Source organism: Calonectris borealis, chromosome 16, assembly GCF_964195595.1.
Source record: "Calonectris borealis chromosome 16, bCalBor7.hap1.2, whole genome shotgun sequence".
NCBI classification, from domain to species: domain Eukaryota; kingdom Metazoa; phylum Chordata; class Aves; order Procellariiformes; family Procellariidae; genus Calonectris; species Calonectris borealis.
The window spans coordinates 14,578,268-14,595,695 of NC_134327.1; the positions used below are offsets into that span (position 1 = coordinate 14,578,268).

The 17,428-nt window shown below is 45.2% G+C and overlaps 1 protein-coding gene across 5 annotated transcripts; it reads right to left on the reverse strand.

Annotated features, from left to right (window-relative positions):
• Positions 1–1,562: 1,562 nt before the first annotated feature.
• FLCN (folliculin) lies at positions 1,563–17,366 on the reverse strand. 5 transcript variants are annotated; one of them, XM_075165409.1, is made up of 13 exons: positions 16,869–17,366; positions 15,121–15,241; positions 12,076–12,354; positions 11,130–11,276; positions 10,242–10,463; positions 9,606–9,766; positions 8,682–8,824; positions 7,784–7,974; positions 6,475–6,588; positions 5,999–6,122; positions 5,506–5,637; positions 3,819–3,924; positions 1,563–3,023 (listed from the first exon to the last, which is right to left on the reverse strand). In XM_075165409.1, the coding sequence occupies exons 3-13, from the start codon at positions 12,322–12,324 to the stop codon at positions 2,822–2,824; spliced, it is 1,791 nt and encodes a 596-aa protein (XP_075021510.1). In that variant the 5' UTR covers positions 12,325–12,354; positions 15,121–15,241; positions 16,869–17,366; the 3' UTR covers positions 1,563–2,821. The 5 variants fall into 5 exon arrangements, with proteins under 5 accessions (XP_075021510.1, XP_075021506.1, XP_075021512.1 ...); XM_075165405.1 differs by lacking the exons at positions 15,121–15,241; positions 16,869–17,366 and adding an exon at positions 13,236–13,417; XM_075165411.1 differs by lacking the exons at positions 15,121–15,241; positions 16,869–17,366 and adding an exon at positions 13,236–13,416 and having other exon boundaries at positions 8,733–8,824.
• Between the last annotated feature and the right edge of the window lie 62 nt (positions 17,367–17,428).

The following is a 17,428-nucleotide window of genomic DNA, read 5'->3' on the forward strand; positions in this document are numbered from 1 at the left end:
TCGGCCCGCGGGGGCTTGGGGCTGCTTGGGGAAAGACGCACCGAGGGCTCCACTGAAGAGGTGAGCCTGCAAACGGAGCCCTCCCCAGGGGTGCAGCTGGCTGTAACCCTTCCCCAAACGCCAGCCGGCTGCTGCTGCCTGCGCTCAGCTGCACCCCGCCGGTGCGGGGCCCCTGTCGGGCTGCAGCTGCAGCGCTCGCTGCTCCCGCCTCCCTCCCGGGTAACGCTGCTCGGCCAGGCAGAAAAGGAAATCACGTCGGAATAAAGGAAGATCCTGCTTCAATCAGTTTGTCTTTAAGGCGTCTCGTTTAGAGGGAAGGAGGGTGGTGAGAGATGTCTGCAGACGTGCTTTTTTGTTAATTAAGTTGTGCTAGGAGGAGCGTGCACATTCCAGCTATCGCCGATGGCAAAATGAGCACCCGCGGCCTAATCTGCGAGCTGCAGGAACTTGCCCAGACAATTATCTGGTAATCCCGCGAATAGATCTGTTCTGGCAGGCAAGCACATCTGGTTTTATGCCAAGCAGGAGCCCCGGGTTCACAGACGCCAGCAATCTCTCCCTTCCTTCATGTGGGTATTTTATACGTGTTAAGTTAGTAGTTTCCTTGCCCTGGCTCAAAAATGATACGTTACCCAGAGTCTGGTTGTCCGTGACACAGCCCCGTTTCAGATCAGGACGGAGACCCATCGGCGCTGCGTGCGACTCGCCACACACAGGCGCATGGAAGTAGAGGATGAAGCCTCAAGCTTGACCTGGTGACCACCCTGTTGCTGTATTTGGAAGAAACCACACCATCTTCAGAAACGCGGGCTTTGCTAATGGGTGCGGGTTAGAGAGAGACTAGGTTTTAATGTTGGAGTGCTTGGGAAAGCTATTCTTAAAAACACAGAAACAGATCAGCAATCGAGAAGGTCTAAATGCCAAATAATGTCTTAACCTGTTGTGTTACGCAGCTCTGAATTGGGCTAGAATAGCTTTCAGTAGAAAAATAAAGAGTACTAGATCAGATAAAAGGTAGCCACTAGAGCAAGCGCCGACCTAGTACCAGAAATTCTGACTCACTAGCCCACGCTTTTCTAATTACTTACATCACTTTTATCCCACTGTCAGCGGGCTTTGTTTTTCCCTCACGCTTACCTAGCACGCAGGAAGCAAGACACATACACTATTCAAAGCTTCCTTTCCTGTGGATAGAGCTTGAGCACCTCTTTTGTCTCCTGTTTCCTTACTGACAATTGGGAAATGCAAGCCTTTTTGCGAACCCTAAAATTAAGTAAGTGGTTAGTTCTTGAAGTAACAGAGTAATGCCTTTTTCCAAGCATCTCTTTGCTGTTTGAATATCCTGCGGTTGTTTATGTCCAATCAAGCATTTTCAATTAATATATCTGAGCATCTCTTGCTCCATATGTACAAGAAACTAACAGATACAAAGTTAAGAAGAAAAGACCTGTTAAATTCTGTAAATTAGATCAAGGCTAAGATGCAGGAACTACCTTGTGGATCAACTGCTGCTTCCCCCACCCCAACACACACGCACATTGAAAATCAACACAAAACTAGGCTTTGTCCATTTTACAAAAATAGCTCTTAATGAGATTTAATGCCTGTCGCCATTTTACAGATGTTCCAGACAAAAATTAACCTGCATATTTTATATATAAGAACAGAACTCGTGACAAGTTGGAACATCCCCTCTGAGCTTGAGTCTTGTTTGAATGAGTGTAGAAGGTCACCTGGTAAAACCTGCCTCTAGCTTGTTAAAAATGTCTACGGTAACGTCAAGTTTTCCCAACAATGATCCGGGGGAGGGAAGACAAAAAAAAGGCTTCACAACAGAACAGTAATTCCTTACAGTACAGATAAGGAATATCTGCTTAGGTAATTAAAAAATGCACCAATGTTTCCATGAACTATTAAGCAAAAATGGCTACTTATAAAGTTATATAAGAAGGGAGCACCTACAGGTCGGATCTTTTCCGCTTAACTTAATTAGGAAGCTAGAAAACTATTTCTGAAGACAGAAGAAGACCAGCAACCTTATCCTGGCGAGGTTATCGTCATTACCTGGAAGTTTTGCGACCACAGGCAAAACAAGGCGAGTATTTTACCCTCTAGAGAGGCAAAGCAGGCTGCATTCTGAGACTTCTTATATTACAATTCTCCCTCCCAGACAAGATTTCCAAAGCAAATGCTGAAACTGTCTCAAGTTAAGATATAAATAAATAAAGTGGAGTGACAGGACTCCGATAGGATATCCTGACTTATGCTACAGCAGAAAATAGTCTCTTCTTAAATCCGAGCATAAAGTGGTTTGAAATAATTTACACGTGATCCATACCCTGTGACGTGTCACTTATTTTTGGTTCTTGTTCTCTCAGGCATTCAGGAGATTTATGTGGGATTCGGAGAGATTAACTATATCCACTCCCAGGAGTTCTCGATGTTGTCACAGGTAGCCGAGTCTTGCCAATGAAATCTAAAACTGAGGTCTACTGCCACACCATAATGCTTAACGAGGACAGTATGGGATTTTAATTAATTCACGCTGATTCTTTGAGTGTTGCTGTATTTTAGTCTTGAGTGTGGAGGTCTAGATTTAGAGTTGAGTTTCAGGACAGACAGCAGCACTATTTATTAGCACTTATTAGTCCAGTCTCACAGCAATTAGAAAAGACTCAAGTCACTCTTCAAGTTAGTTTGAGGACCAGAAGAATAGTGATGAAGTTTCACTATCCGCCTAATGCACATGCTGCAGGCTCAGCAGTGGCAACTCGGGGTTCCCTGCGATTATCTGAAGGCAGCAAGTGAGGTTGGGCACCCTTTAGTTCCGGGACTCTGAGGACGTTGGGCTGCGAACTGTTGACATCAGGTGGGACTTGTACGTCTTGCTCAGGCCAGTCATCCAGAACTTGAGAAGTTTGACGTTGTCCTCCTCTGCAGCTCCCAGAATGCTCAGCAGTTTTTGGGTATCCTCCTTGGGTCTGCTGTCCACTTTAGTGAATTTAAAGAGGACCTTCACTTTACTGCAAAAACAAGAAACTCCAGTCACTATTACAACGGACTTTGCATGCATCCAACAGGGAATGAGCAGTAACTGTAGCTTCTCTCGGTACCTACTGCAACTACACGTTAATAAAAGCTTCAAACAATATTCCATGGAAACTATTCTCACACTTTGAATGAAGAAGGTGGAGTGAAAAAGAGTAGAAGAAAAGGGGGGATTAGTTAGTGGGCTTACTCATTCTCAGAAGTAATATGCATAATTCTAGTCTGTTTTTTCATTCTAGTGAAAAGTAAAACAATTAGTTGTGACAACTGGGAATCTCCCTGGGAGACACATCTAGTGCCCACCTGGCCTTCAGGTAAATTCACAAAATCGTAACGTTCCATGAATTACTTCACATGACTCTCTGGTCTTCCTTTATAACTACGTGCACCTTTGAAACGTGGCGCCTGAAGGCACAATCATGACATCTGTTTGGCATGTTATCTGCACTGGAATATAGCGCACATTGACAGGCATATATATATTTGCATACTTAATCCTCGTAACGTATATAAGGCAGACAAGTGTTGTCATGTAGGTAACCTTCAGATGCGTGAACTGAAGCATAAAGGTTAAGAACTGCTGAAAGCCAAAAAGACAGCTTGGACCGGAGTAGAACAACTCCGATACTCTTAGCTCCCAACAGTAAAGCCAGCTCCTGTCAGTACTACAGCAGAAGTTACCTGACTACAAGTTTGTCCTGTACTCTGCTGTAACCACTCCAGGATTGGTGCCAAAGCTGTTTCTCTGAAAGCAATGTAGTCGTACTTACTTCATCCACTCCTCCTTCAGGCAAACAAGGCACTGATCCACAACATCTACAGAAAGGTTCTGGTTGGTGAGGGCAGCTTCGATCTTGTTCAAGATTGTAGGGCCAACTATGGGATCAGAAAGAGGGGAAAAAGGGTGAGAAAGAGGACACACAAGCTATAGGTTACCCGCTTACACCTTCACTAGTAATTGTTCGCACGGACTAGTCCATTTATTCTGTGACCTGGGCCTGAACACCTGCTGGAATTACACCTCTTATTCTGTTCAAGAGCACTAGCCTGCACTCATTTTTCACCAGTACTTTGGTCTGGTGCATTAATACAGCTTCCTCTACATGCAGAAAGCAACACTATTAATAACGGCACAGCCAATTTCAACATAGAATTTGGCTTGATTAGTTCACAGATAACAATCTTCCTCGAGTTGGGAAGAAAACCTATACCACAAGGTGGAAAAATAGACCCCCAGTGGCCTGCCTTGATTCCATTTCCATGGAAGAGGAGCTAAAGATCATCCCACTAGAAAAACGGCTGATCCAAGCAGCAACATGGAATTTTGTGAAGGATCCTGGGACATGCATACAGGTTCAGGGGTCTTTGTTTCCTTCAGACCCACTTTTAAATGGAAGTTGTTCAGATTTTGTTGTTTCTAGTCCCATATCAAAAGCTCATTAAAAAATGCAAAGCTATGAAAAATCTTCATGCTTTGTACAATATACATACATATATATAAAAATATAAAACCTCAATTTCGAAGTCTCCACTTACTCTTGGTTTTAATGTTCCTCTTGCTAAGGGCAGTTCCAGGATATAGTATAAAAACAAACTGACAACCAACCCAAGGCATTCCTTTCCTGGACCACTTTTTGGAATTCCCTAGGAGGCTTTTTTCCCAGCAGTCCATGGCCTAATAAGTTTGATGCTGTGGTGGAGAAAAGACCTTTCAGTAACTATTTTTTTCAAGAAGCTTCTGGACATGCCACTGGTTGGATGCAAAGTAGACTACTGTAATTATACATGTGGGACCTACAGCAGCTGCTGGAGCACAGGAAGAACACTACAAAGGGAGTGAGTCTCTGCTTTGCATTGCACCTGTATCTTCAAAGGACAGAGCAGGAAGGGTTAGCCATCTGTCAAGTCTTTTGAGACAGTCAATGAGGCCAATTCATCTAAATTAAGACTTCCCAGAAAACATGAGATTGATGGACCTGACTCAAATCACATCTAGGTGCAAGTGCTCAAGTCCTTGAACAAAGGCGGGGGGGGGCGGGGAAGATCTGGGCATTTCTGTATTAGTCATACTGGTCTATCAAGTGGAACGCGGGAGATGAGTACTGTCATGATCCTTATAAGCTAGACTTCCTCAAAATAAACACACAAGTATTCCAGGATTGTGGGTTACAGAAGAATTTCCCTACAATTACTACTATTCGATAGTATATTACAGAATTCATTTCTCATTTCTGAAAATTAATAAGCAAAATGCTGATCTGGTAAAGCAAACCCTTTATAATTAAACAGACTGTGGTAAACCTCACCTCAAATCGCAGTACCCCAGTTGTATACTGACCTGGCTTCTACCCAGACTTCCTGAAGGGCCAGTGCATGAACAGCATAAAAAACAATTAAAGATCAAGATGCTCTTTTAACCTCGGTGATACAGGTTCTTTCTGCTTTCAAATCACCCACCTCGATCTGCTGCAACAGGGCTACCGCTGGTGACAACAAACTCGTACTTGTTGAGGGACTGCTCATCATCAAACAGGGTTGGGTAGAGACTGGACCGGGTAGCAGTGCGAACTTCCACAAGGACCGCAAACTCTAGAGCAACAAGAGCCCAACAGAACATTAACTGTACTAGCCCAGATTCTAAAATACAGCTACATACCCTGCTCCAAAAAAACACAGCTCTATCAGCTTGCAATATTTGGCCCAGCATTAACCTTTCCTCAATAGGAACCAGGACTGCCCAGCTATGGTATGATCAGTGCTTAAAGCAGGTGTCACACCTTTCAACTACTGATCAGGCAAGGATATGGGGAAAAAAAGAAATGAAGTGGTACAGGTTTTAATCTAACAAAGCTGCATGAACTATCTGCCAATACTTAATAAAAAAAAAACAAAAACTTGTGTCCCTTAATGTAAGATAGGGGAAGGAGAGGGTTCTGCAACAGGTTCTTACCAGATGACAGTATGTGGGATGGGATTTGGACGTGTGGGCTAAGCCCTAGGAAGTTACACCGATACGCCTCTTCATACTGGTCACTGTAGGGGATGATCCGCACACAACCAACAGGCAGCATGGTCTAGAGAAGGAAGGAAACACGTCAGGAGAAACACTGAAGCTAAACCAGTAAAGTACAATTTTCTGCCTGACTTCCAGGGACAGCCAAGACTTGGAGCACTGCTCAGGCAGATGGTCCTGATTTGGGGGATCCAGCTTGAAAGACTATGCAGTTGCTGAGGACAACCAAAGGTTGAGGTTTTTTTGTTTGGTGGGTGGTTTGGGGGATTTTTTTTGTTGTTTTTTCAAAACCATGTAATTTAGAACATGTTCTCAACAAGACTACATGTCAGAGATGGGTCATTATGAAGGCTGGACTACTAGAGAAATATATGCAAAAATATGCAGCCAGGAAACAAAGGAAAAGTTTGTACCCGTAGCACATCAAAAGCAGACTGGACAAGATCCATGTCTCGAGCTTTCCAGATGACCTGGTTCCCCATCAGAACATGCCAAGCCAGCATGCGGAATGCTGATGCCCCAAGAACCTGAAAAAAAAAAAAACCACCATTCTGCATTGGTTATGAAAATTAATGAAACGTCCAGTTTGCTCTGTCAAAAACATGACTGCCACATAAGAAAATGGCTAGTACTGAACAGCAGGAACGAACATGAAAATTTAGCAGGTCTTGTATACAGAGTAATAACTCTAAACCACAGCACCAAGATCAAGTATTTCTTTGACAGGTGCGAAAGGTGTCGAACTGTCTTGCAAAGCGGTATTTGCCCCCATTTATAGTTTCAAGAACAAATAGCAGCAAAGTACCACTTTGCCAACATGCCTAACCCCTGATCCAATTCAGTATCAGGCACATTAAAAGAACAAGCTTCATTTTTTGGTTGCTCCAAATTCTTCAGTGCTCTGGCTAGACTGCATCAACCAGCCCACTTGTTGGCCAAATTAGCGGTTTTGGTAAGATGGACACAGGCCTGTTTGGAATGGGGCGGAACAACTTCTATTAGAGGATAACAACTTTCAGGCATTTCTCTGATCTGGGTTATGTTCACAACAGTGATTCAGGCATGAAAGGTTAAACAATATTCTTAGACAAGCCTCCAAAGGCACACACTTGCACAACACAGTGGTGTAGTTCAATAGCTTTGAGCATTCCAAATTAGGAGACAGTAGAACAAAAGGAGGCTAAAGACATAAAGCAGGTATTTGTCAGGAGTGTCCAGGAAAACAAGCTGGTGTGAAAGAGACTGTGTGTCAAATGCACTTAATCTTCCCCCTCAGCCAGGTAACTGGAAGCACTGGATAAAAGCTAGATCTGTACAGAAGCATTTGTTTTGTTTGTAAATATTCACACACACACCCCCCCCCCGAAACACTTTTGTTTTAAGCAAATAATACTTGGCTTTGAAGATGCCGCGTGACTTCTGTATTAAATTACTGTCACTGCTCTTGGGAAGAAGAAAAGAGAGAATTTGAGAGAAAATCATATGATCGCATCCCACATGACCGATGATCACTAGAGGCCCACGTGATCTCAGAGGAAGGGAGAGTCCTCAGAGATGAAGTTAACACCGTGTTACTAGCTGTGTAGGCACTGTGTTGAACACAGAACCAGGAAAGAAGTGCAGACTGTAGGAAATAAATATATCTTTTCAAAAAACATTATCGGGAGAAAAAAGTTATTAGCTTGTGAATTCAGCATCAGAGTAACTGTGCTCCTCTCTTACCTGTCTCATGTGCCTGAGAGAGCGAAAGACAGACAATCGTCTGTGAGCTACATTCCAGCTGTTGCAATCTGGCATCAGAGATGTTTCAGGTGAGCATTTAGATAGCTCCTGCCCTTCCACAACATCTGGCTGGGAAGAAGGTTTCTCTTCTTCCTCGGAACCATCCCAGCCTTCTGACTCTTCTTTCAGGTCTAGCAAAAAAAGGTAGTGATCATAAAAATTGCTGCTCTCTTAGGCATGGGAACTGCCTCAGAAGTGCCTACACACACCGCAGCCATCTGATCTTGGCTATATGCGGGGAGACAAGAGTTCAGAACGCAGTAACTAAAAGTACTAGTGTCACAGACATCTGACGTGTTAATGAAGTTTCATAGTTCAGATATACAATAACCACTGAAGGGTCAAGAAGGAATTTTCATCTTCTACAGGACACAAAGTCACATCTTTTGACCAGCTACGTGTTCTGTATTCTTGCTTTAAAGGTCATGGCCAAAGCTTTGAGGCAGGTTTTGTAGATTCTAGTCTAAATGGATTAATAAAAATAATTCAATGCAAGAAAAAATTATGATCCTTTAATTTTAGAAATGTTGTAGAAAAAGGAGCAAGAATACAGCTCCATATGTTGTGACTGCAAATTCTTCTGGCTGTAGAGATTCATCAGGAGGGCCAACCCAGCCAGAGAGAACAATAATCATGATGATGCAACACTCCTGCACAAGTAACAAACACCACATGCGCATGCAGAGAGCCTACGAGGCCAAGGGTCTTGATTTCACATTCTTGTCAGAGTCCTCTCCATATGGTAGAGCATATCAGCTACTGCAGAGACCACCACCAAGGTACAGTCCAAGAGAGATGGCTGCACTATGATACTGACAAAAGGACTTGAATGTTTTACCATCTAAAGCATTCTCAGAGGGTCTTCCAGCTCTGGAAACTTCTCTCTCACCTGCAAGTTTTTCCATCTGAACGAGGGTGTCTTCTGTTGGTGCTCCCTCCAGAAGCTTCTCTGTAAGTCGGCTGCCACAAGCTTTCAAAAGCCTAGAGACATCGAAAGAAATAGAAGTAGCGTTCAGTAAGCCTGCTTGCTAGGTGAAAAAAATCCAGTAAGAAACTTGGTGTGATGAGCTCAACAAAAAATCCAACCGCTAACCAATTTGTGTTTCCTTTCAACACATCTCTTTTCTCGGTGTGGTAACTATCAATGCATCTCACAACCGCTGCCACTCAAAGTCACTGAAAGGCCTACCATTTTGCAATTACTTTGTGCAACACACTTATCCCCCATCCAAGTCACATGCCAGTGTTGCAACCCTCTCTGTGGCATCTTTCCAGGGAAGTCTGATGAGCAAGTCAGGCACTGGAGCAACTGGACTCCCACGGACATACTGCTGTGCCAAATGGCTGCACCTCCCACGCTGCCTATCACAATACACGGGCGCTTCCAGGTGAGCCACCACTGTACTTCAAGTGTGAATCCGAGGCACGACACACTGCGGGTAGGAGCACCTTTTCTTGCTTTCTTCCATACTTACTTTAATACTGCAAAGCTTTCCATCTAGATAGACATGGTTTCCATTAGCAGCCACATTAGTAGGTTTACTTCAGAGCAACAAGAATTTTTTTTGTCCTAAAGGCATCAGCAGGCTGCTGTCTTTCTGTGCTTAGCTCCTTCCAATTCAGAGACTACTTAGCAAAGTCCAACTTACTACCTCAAGAAAAAAACACCCAAACACTCCAATCACATTTCCACCCTTTCAGAATATGGCAATATATTCTCTTCATGAAGGATTGTAGAAGCTAGATACACAAGTGGCATTACCAAGCAAAGGAAGTATGCAAACATGCCCACAGGTTTTCATCGTTGGTCAGTGACGTTAAGGAGCGGGCTGCATTCCCGTTCCGCTGGTGCAGGAAGGGAGTAAAGGCCGTGTTCATCCGCTGGGCGCGCTGAGGGCACCCGTACTGCTCTGCTTCGAACACCTACACCACAGAAGGAGGACAGTGTAAGAGACTGAAAAAGATAAAACGCTCACGCAAAGCTGCGCCAAAAAACCCCAACAAGAATATGAAGTGAAATAGGTGCGTCACACACAATCATCCAAAATACATTGTAAATTACGGGAAAAGAGAGGGAAGAGACATCTTATTCTTAGATTGACTAAAATTATCATTAAGTAACGCTTGTGCTCCAAAACCGTTGTCCTTCACAACTTTAGTTACTTAAATTTCTAAGCTATTGTCTAGCAGTTAAGGTCTGTGAACTGGCTTAAAATGAGAGGCACCCTGCTCCTTCCCTCCTACGCTCCCAGATACACACCATCCTCTTGTCCCTTGTGTCAACCTTAATGACCACCCTGGCTGCAATGAGCTGGATCAGCTTTTTGACTCAGTTGTAAATCAACTACCATAATGTTTTACTAACGTTGAGTCAAATGGACTCTGTGCACTGACCTACCTTAAGTGCCTTGCCCTGAAGCTCATCAATGATGCCTCTGATTTTTCCCAACAAGAAAGGCCAGGAGTTGATGAGGTAAATCCGGTCCATCATAATAGTGATGATGCTGTACCAGCGCTGGAAACCTCGAGCCAGGCTGTCTTTGATAAAGAAGGTGTGGCTGAACACAAAACCATGCTGTTCATCTCCGAAAAAAATAGGGCCTTCACGTCCTGGGCAGACCTGAAGGGGAGGGACACATACACCAGGGGAGTTAAGCACATCACACAGCTGAAATGGTAATAAACTGAACAAAGCTTCCTGCTCTTTTACACACACTTGGTGAATAAAACAAGCCTTTTTTAGGCCACTATCCAAAACCCAGGGTCAAAGAGACCTCCAGAGGTATCCTACAAACAGTTCAATTTAACTGTACTTTAAGAATTCAGCTCTATTCAACTACGATACTGTTGAGAACCCAAAAGGGATTTTGCTGATCCTGACACAAATGGTCATTGATCTGTAAGGTTCTCCCTTCACTTCTATGAGATGCTGAATGTTAATTGTCTACAAAGATCAAATATTTCTTGGCACTAAACAACAGATTCCAATGTTTTTACAAAAACAGTTTATCTCGCAAAGAAAAAAAATAAACACACAGGAGCAAAAACAAGAAAGGGAAATTTTGGTCTCACAAGGTGAGAGGAAGGAACCCTCAAGGTTATCAAAGATCAACCTTAAAAATTACCACCCACCCTGGAACAGACAGACTTGTGTGTCTGTCTTTCCACCTCCATTCCCTCGTTTCAGGTTGCACAGAGCAGCCAGGATCAGCAAAGCACTATCTCGGATTTGAAACGATACATAAAGCCATAAACAGGTTTTCTCCCTGTACTCCCAGACAGTTACCTCACAGCTCAGACTGCGAACACAGGCCTGGCGCACGATGCTGAACAGTTGGGGGTGGTTTGGGTGTTGGTGACTGACGTACTTGATTGAAGTTTCTTTGTCGTGGCTGACATATCCAGGATGTCCTCCTGCAAGAGAGCGGCAACCCTGAAGACAGAAAAGCAAATCCAGCCATAAATGAGCATGCAGTTATCTAAGGTTTCCAAAGGCCTCTGCATATTCCCTTCAAAATGTAGGGAAACCTTACTCACACATATAGATAAGAACACAAATACTGAGAAGACAAGAAATATGAGTCAGGGCCAGGATTTGAACCCAGCTCCTCACATAGAGCTCTGTGCGGTATACTTCCTCTGCTCTTATGTTCACTTTCCACTATTTAATATGATTGTAAACCTGGTGCTGGCTCTACAAGTGTTAAAATTCAGTTAACAGCCACTGTGAAACCAATTGGCCAAACAAAACTGGCCATAACCTAAAGGAAAGTAAATAAATACCTCAGAACAAGTACTAATAGTAGACAAGCATGAGAAAAATTGAGAACATACATTTTCTCTAAGTTTTAAGTGCTTTTGCATTTTTCTTCTACTCTTAAAATTACTATTAATAAATGACCAGACCTAATCTAATAAAGTAAATGCTCTTCAGGGATGAGGAAAGCATTTCTCAGCCACAAGAGAATCACAGATCACAGGGCTTAAAGAGACCTCAAGACACCATCTTGTCAAGGTCTATATACTCAACAACAATTCCTTCATCCTCTTGTCATGGATCATTACAGTTTATGAGGACTCGGAGATCTTCTGGTACTAGCAGTCACATTCAAAACAAGTGCAGTTCACATTTTTTTTCCTCTCTTAAACAATTCAATTTGCATTAGAGAATCCAAGAGCCCTTTAGCTAAGCCATGGGCCACCGATGTCCGCACACAGATCTTCACACTTGCCTCACACATGTCTGACTTCTTTGGCCCTGGGCTGCTGGAGTCGGCGCTGGCACCTTCTGCTGGGCTGTGTGAGCGGATCCGACTGCTCATCTGAATGCCACCTTCTTCCTCTTCTGCTTGCTCATTCTGCCCAGAGATGTCCCCGCTGCTTGCGCCTTGGGGAAGCGGTGAATGTAGAACCTCAGTACAAAAGAGGGTGCGAGGACCGTGGAGCTCACAAAAATGGCAGAGGGCAACAATAGCATTCATAGTGAGAGCTCAGCACATACGTCAGGCCTCCTGCAGGCAAGGGAGAAAGCACACAATATCAGCACAACAGATATGAAAGTATCTCTTAAGCCTGACTGGTTCAAGCCCTGCTCTACATCCCTCCAGGAGCGGCTGGCTTTAAGTTCAGCCTAAGGGACCAGCACAACTCCACCACAGGGTGACCTGAGCGAGGACCAACCCTTCGTGCCCAAGTGGGATGGGACTAGAGCAGATCGATCCCCCCGTGCCCGGGTCCCTGACTCTGAGCCGGGACACCTCAGGCCCCAGGGGAGTGGAACGGAACCGGAGGGGACCGACCCCCGCGGGCCCGGACACCTCCGGTCTTACAGGGACAGGTTGGGGTCTGACAGACCAGACCTCCGTGCCCGGACACCTCGGGCCCTGTGCCGCCTCGCCGTGTCCGGAGGCCTCAGCCCGTAACGGGTCGGGACCGGCCCTGCTCAGCGCCCCCGGACCCGAACGCCTCAGGCCCAGGCCGGCCTACCCCTCCGGGCCCCGGGCTCCCCGCTCCGAGACCGGCCAAGCCCAGGTTCCCCGTGCCCGGACACCCAAGGCCCGGCCCCGGCCCCCGCTCACCGCGGCTCCGGGCTCCCCCGCCCCGGCCCGTCCCGTGTCAGCGGGCGCCTGACACAGACTTACCCACCGGCCCGTACCATCCCTACCGGCAGCTAGGGGGGGAAGAGGGGCAGACAGCTTCCCGGCCGCCCACCCGCCGCCGCCACGGAGCGGCGGGGAGAGGGAGGAGAAAGCGGGAGAGAGGGAGGAGGACGCCGTTCGTACCGCGCTACCGAGCCGGTCCTGCCCGCCGCTCTCCCGAGGATCCCCCCCCGGGTGCGGTAGTGACTCGGCCCACGGCCGCCCTGTCCACAGGGGCTGGGCAGAGCCATTACCTCAAGACGAGAGGGGGAAGATGAGAAGGTCCGGAAGACGCCTCCTTTCTTCCCGCGCTATCCCCTGTCCCGCTGTCGCGGCGCAGAGCGCGGCCAACAGTGTCCGACCCCCGGAGCCGAGAGAGGACGAGCCGCCACCTGCGACCCCGCAGGCCCTGCACCCGGAGCGGGCTCCGCCCCCCCCGCGAGGTGGTGCGGGCCGGGAGGGGGCACGGGGCGGCCCGTGCGCAGGCGCTGTGCGCGGGCGGGGCCCGGCCTGTCGTGAGGCGGGGCCCTGCTGAGGGGGAGCGGGGACCCGGCGCCGGGCAGCCCGGGCGGCAGGGACGGCACCAGCAGCTACCGGGTGGTAGAAGGAGTTTCGCAATCGGCTCCCCGCAGAGCCCCTTTTCCCCTCCCGTGTGCCCCCAGAGGGCGGCTGGTGCGCTTGCCGCAGGCTGGGCGCGGCCTCTCCGTTGAAGACAGTCGGTACAAGCACTGGCAGTGCCCACCATGTGTTTTAATTCCTTAAACTATTTAGAATATAAGATTAGGGCAGATGGAGGCCTCCATGAAGTAATACCGGTTCCCGGTATTTATAGAGCAGTAATATCAAAGATGTGTACGCAGACAAAGCCCAGGTTAGAACTGGGAAAGAAGGGAGCAGTCAGTCAAGTTAAATAAACCTGTTCTAGGCTCGTCAATACAGATCCTCCATTAAACTAGTCCAGTTTCTCTTTAGAAGTTTTACTAGAGAATTATTTATAGAAAACACTGATAGGAAGATAAACCAAATTTCATACGAACTATTAATCCTTTCAGGCTTCAAAATAATAAAGTACTGGATTCCCCCCCCACCTTCCCTATAGTGTTTTAAATACCCAAGTCTGAACAAAAAGTAGTAAGTCTTCCACAAGATAACAGCATAGATCATTCGGCTGCGTAAAACTTCTACTTAAATCCCAAGAAAGAGCAGCCATCACTGATACCACTACAATACATGTCTCTGGATCCAAGCAGCCACGCATGGACTAATAATTATGCCTCTTTAGAAAACGATACTCAGATGGTCAGCAAGACAGATGATTTTTGTAACAAGGTCAGATATGAATAGAAGTGTTTGATCCAAAGATTCTGGAGCCCATCTCCGACAAGGACCTGTAGCAGCACTTCCCAAGGGAAACACACTGCACAAAAAGAACGACTATTTCTACTCGAGACAGTTCAGGAGAGCTCCGAGAAGCCACTGGCAGAGTTGAACAACTCCTGAGCAGAGGGCACTGCCACACGCCGCAGACAACTAGCAGCCTCCCGCCAGTCAGCCAGAATCACGTGTCCTGAGAAGCAACGAGAACAAAAGACCCCCCAAAAAAAACTAGGGAAAAGCCAAATACACAAGACCTATCTCATTTAAGACAAACTAAGAAGAACAACTCGTTTGTTATCTTTATTTTCCAATAGTACATTTAAACAACTTCTCAGGACTAACCTCCTCAGCCAGTTTGGCCATGCAGAAAACATTTCCTAGGTTATACAGATCGCCTATGACAACACATACAACGGGTCGCGGTTGTGCTGTAGAATAGAGAAGGGAAGTTGTATAGAAGGAGGCAGCTGGAGTTACGCAAAAGCGCGTGGCGCAATGTCAGTGCTACAGTTGTGTTAGCAGAGGTCACTAACTGGGGCTGCTCAGTGGCACAAAAATAGGAGAGGTGCTTGTACACAAACAGCTTCTAACTATTTCTTTTTAGAAACATTTTATGACCTGCTAATAATAACTGAACTAGAGACCCCTCCTGTGGCTACGAAGTGTAGTTGCATGTCTAATGCTACCTTTAGAAGTGCATTTTATATCTTTGCTAATTAAGATGCATGAAAATAGGAGTTAGATATCAAAGCATGCACTCACTATTCCGTGAACACATCTCGTGGCCATGCACGACGGGAAGAACTAGCCACAGGACCTCTGAGAGTCTAAGTTCGGAGGAGCATAGCACGCAGTGTTCTTGTAATTGATCAAAAGTCCTTCCCTGCAATAAATACAAATTAAAACCAGAAAGCTCAAGTGTTCTCAAAGCGTCTCTGACCACAGCCCATGCAATTAGTTCCAAGACTTGAAGGAGCTACTTTATTAAAAATCTGACCTAATTTCAACAGTATCTCAAGACATGCAGATGCCAGACCATATATGTTTATCAAACTATTCCTTAAAAGCCCTTCCCTGAAGCACTTTCGGTGAATGCTTTGTCTACTGATGCTACAGGTGGGACCTGACTTTGAATTGTCAGCAGCAATCGGAGTTTAACAGCACAACTATCCACGTCAGAAAAGGAACCTTAGCAGTTCTCTACCTTTAAAAGCATTTGCCATCTTAAAAATCAGATTAAGAAAACTAGTGTAATATATCATTTGAAACTATTACACAGCTATTTCTGCCATCCTTTTGATGTGACCATAGATTTATTTTATCTGCCTTAGGCAAAAGAGAAAATGTAGCTATTTGCCAGCTGCATATATGAGTTTGCTTCTAATTCCACAGATGGAAAGCCATCCTGCAGCTCTCAGCAGGTAAGTCCACGCTCACTAATAGCAACTAGTGGTATAAAAGCTCAGCCACTGTGAAGTACACATTTCTGGTTCTTCTCCAACTTCGTGAAAGCATCCTGCATACATTCTCCCCCTGGCCATTGAGCCCTTGGCAACGAAAGGCGAGCCATCCACGTTTCTGTATAGGTGGCAGTTTGGGGTTAGTCATTTGCAGTGTTTTAGGACTACTGCACATGGTTGTAAACACTTTGACAACCCAGCTTTGTGCTTGAGCCCACAGCATTACTAATCTACTAATTTAATACTTCCACAGTACCAGAGAAGAAAATTGCATAAGCATGTTCAGCATTGAAATCACTGCAACATTAACTAGGAAAAGATATTTATGATTTTTGAAGGTTTTTTAATTACAAGACTGGTAAGGCAAGTTATGAAAACAACCCCAAGATTTTGCTTTAAGATCAGGTGTAAAAGTTGCCTTCAAATATGGAAGTCTATGATAGGAAGGACAAATACTCAATGGTGAGCTACTAACACTATGGACCTATGCTGTCAACTAAACTGCTATTTCATACTTCTAAAAACGTCATTCACCACCTAGAGAACAACCTGGCGACATCTCTCTTCTACTAGAAAGCATACCGCTGTCACAGAGGCTCTGCTAGAATTGAGACACCAATTCTAAGTGAAAACCCCAACAGTTCTGTATCAGCACTGGAAGCACAAATGGAGTATTTTCAACCATGGGTGACCTCAATACATACACGCTTCACACGGCAAGAGCCAGAAATGCTTAGCTCCCACTTAGGCTCCTGAAAAAAAGCTGGCAGGTTAGCAGTAGCAAGCAGCTCCTAGTCAGGCGTTTAAGTAGGAAGCACTGGATGCTGAGCTTCTCGCACTCTGACTTGATGACAGGTTTATTTATGCCTGATAGTAGGAGATTTGCACTGACATGAAGTGTTTCAAAGGCGTTTTAACAGTGAGAATCTTCAGATACATGAGAGCTACAGAAGATTAAAAAGCCCATTGATTTAAGGGGTGAAGCACTTAAAGAATCCAACAACAAAGTTTTTATGTTTAAAATAGTGAATTAAAAACCAGATAGCATACCAGCATGTTATCTCCAAATAAGAAATCCTGCATTTTCAGAGCTGCAGAGAATTCTATGTTCCATGGAGAATTTTCGTCTCTGGAAACAAAGATCTATAGCATGGCCTTCACTTATTTCCACCACAGAAAAGTATTAGCCTATTGAATACCTTCACGCCAACTGTACAGGAACAAAAATTTAAACTTATTTCAGTGTGAACAACTTCGTATCTAGAATCCTCCAGAACACCAAGATCTGTCAAATATCCTTTTGTTTAGGTCTAGTAAGTTTAATCTAAGAGCAAATGTTATTAGGAAATATTTTGTACCAGAAACTTAAAATCATAAATAGCTATCATGTATGGATTCCCTATAGTGATTTCTGATTTTCAGCAAAACCGCCTTACAAGGACTCGTTAATATGCTCATCCTTTTGGGAAGAACACAGTTATTATTTCATTTAATAGACAGCAGCCAGCTACACCCGGCATATGCAAATTATAATGTAGATAGTTTACTTAAACTCCGCCCCTCTCCACCCACCATACATACGATAAATCTGCACTTTGAGCCAGCTTTAA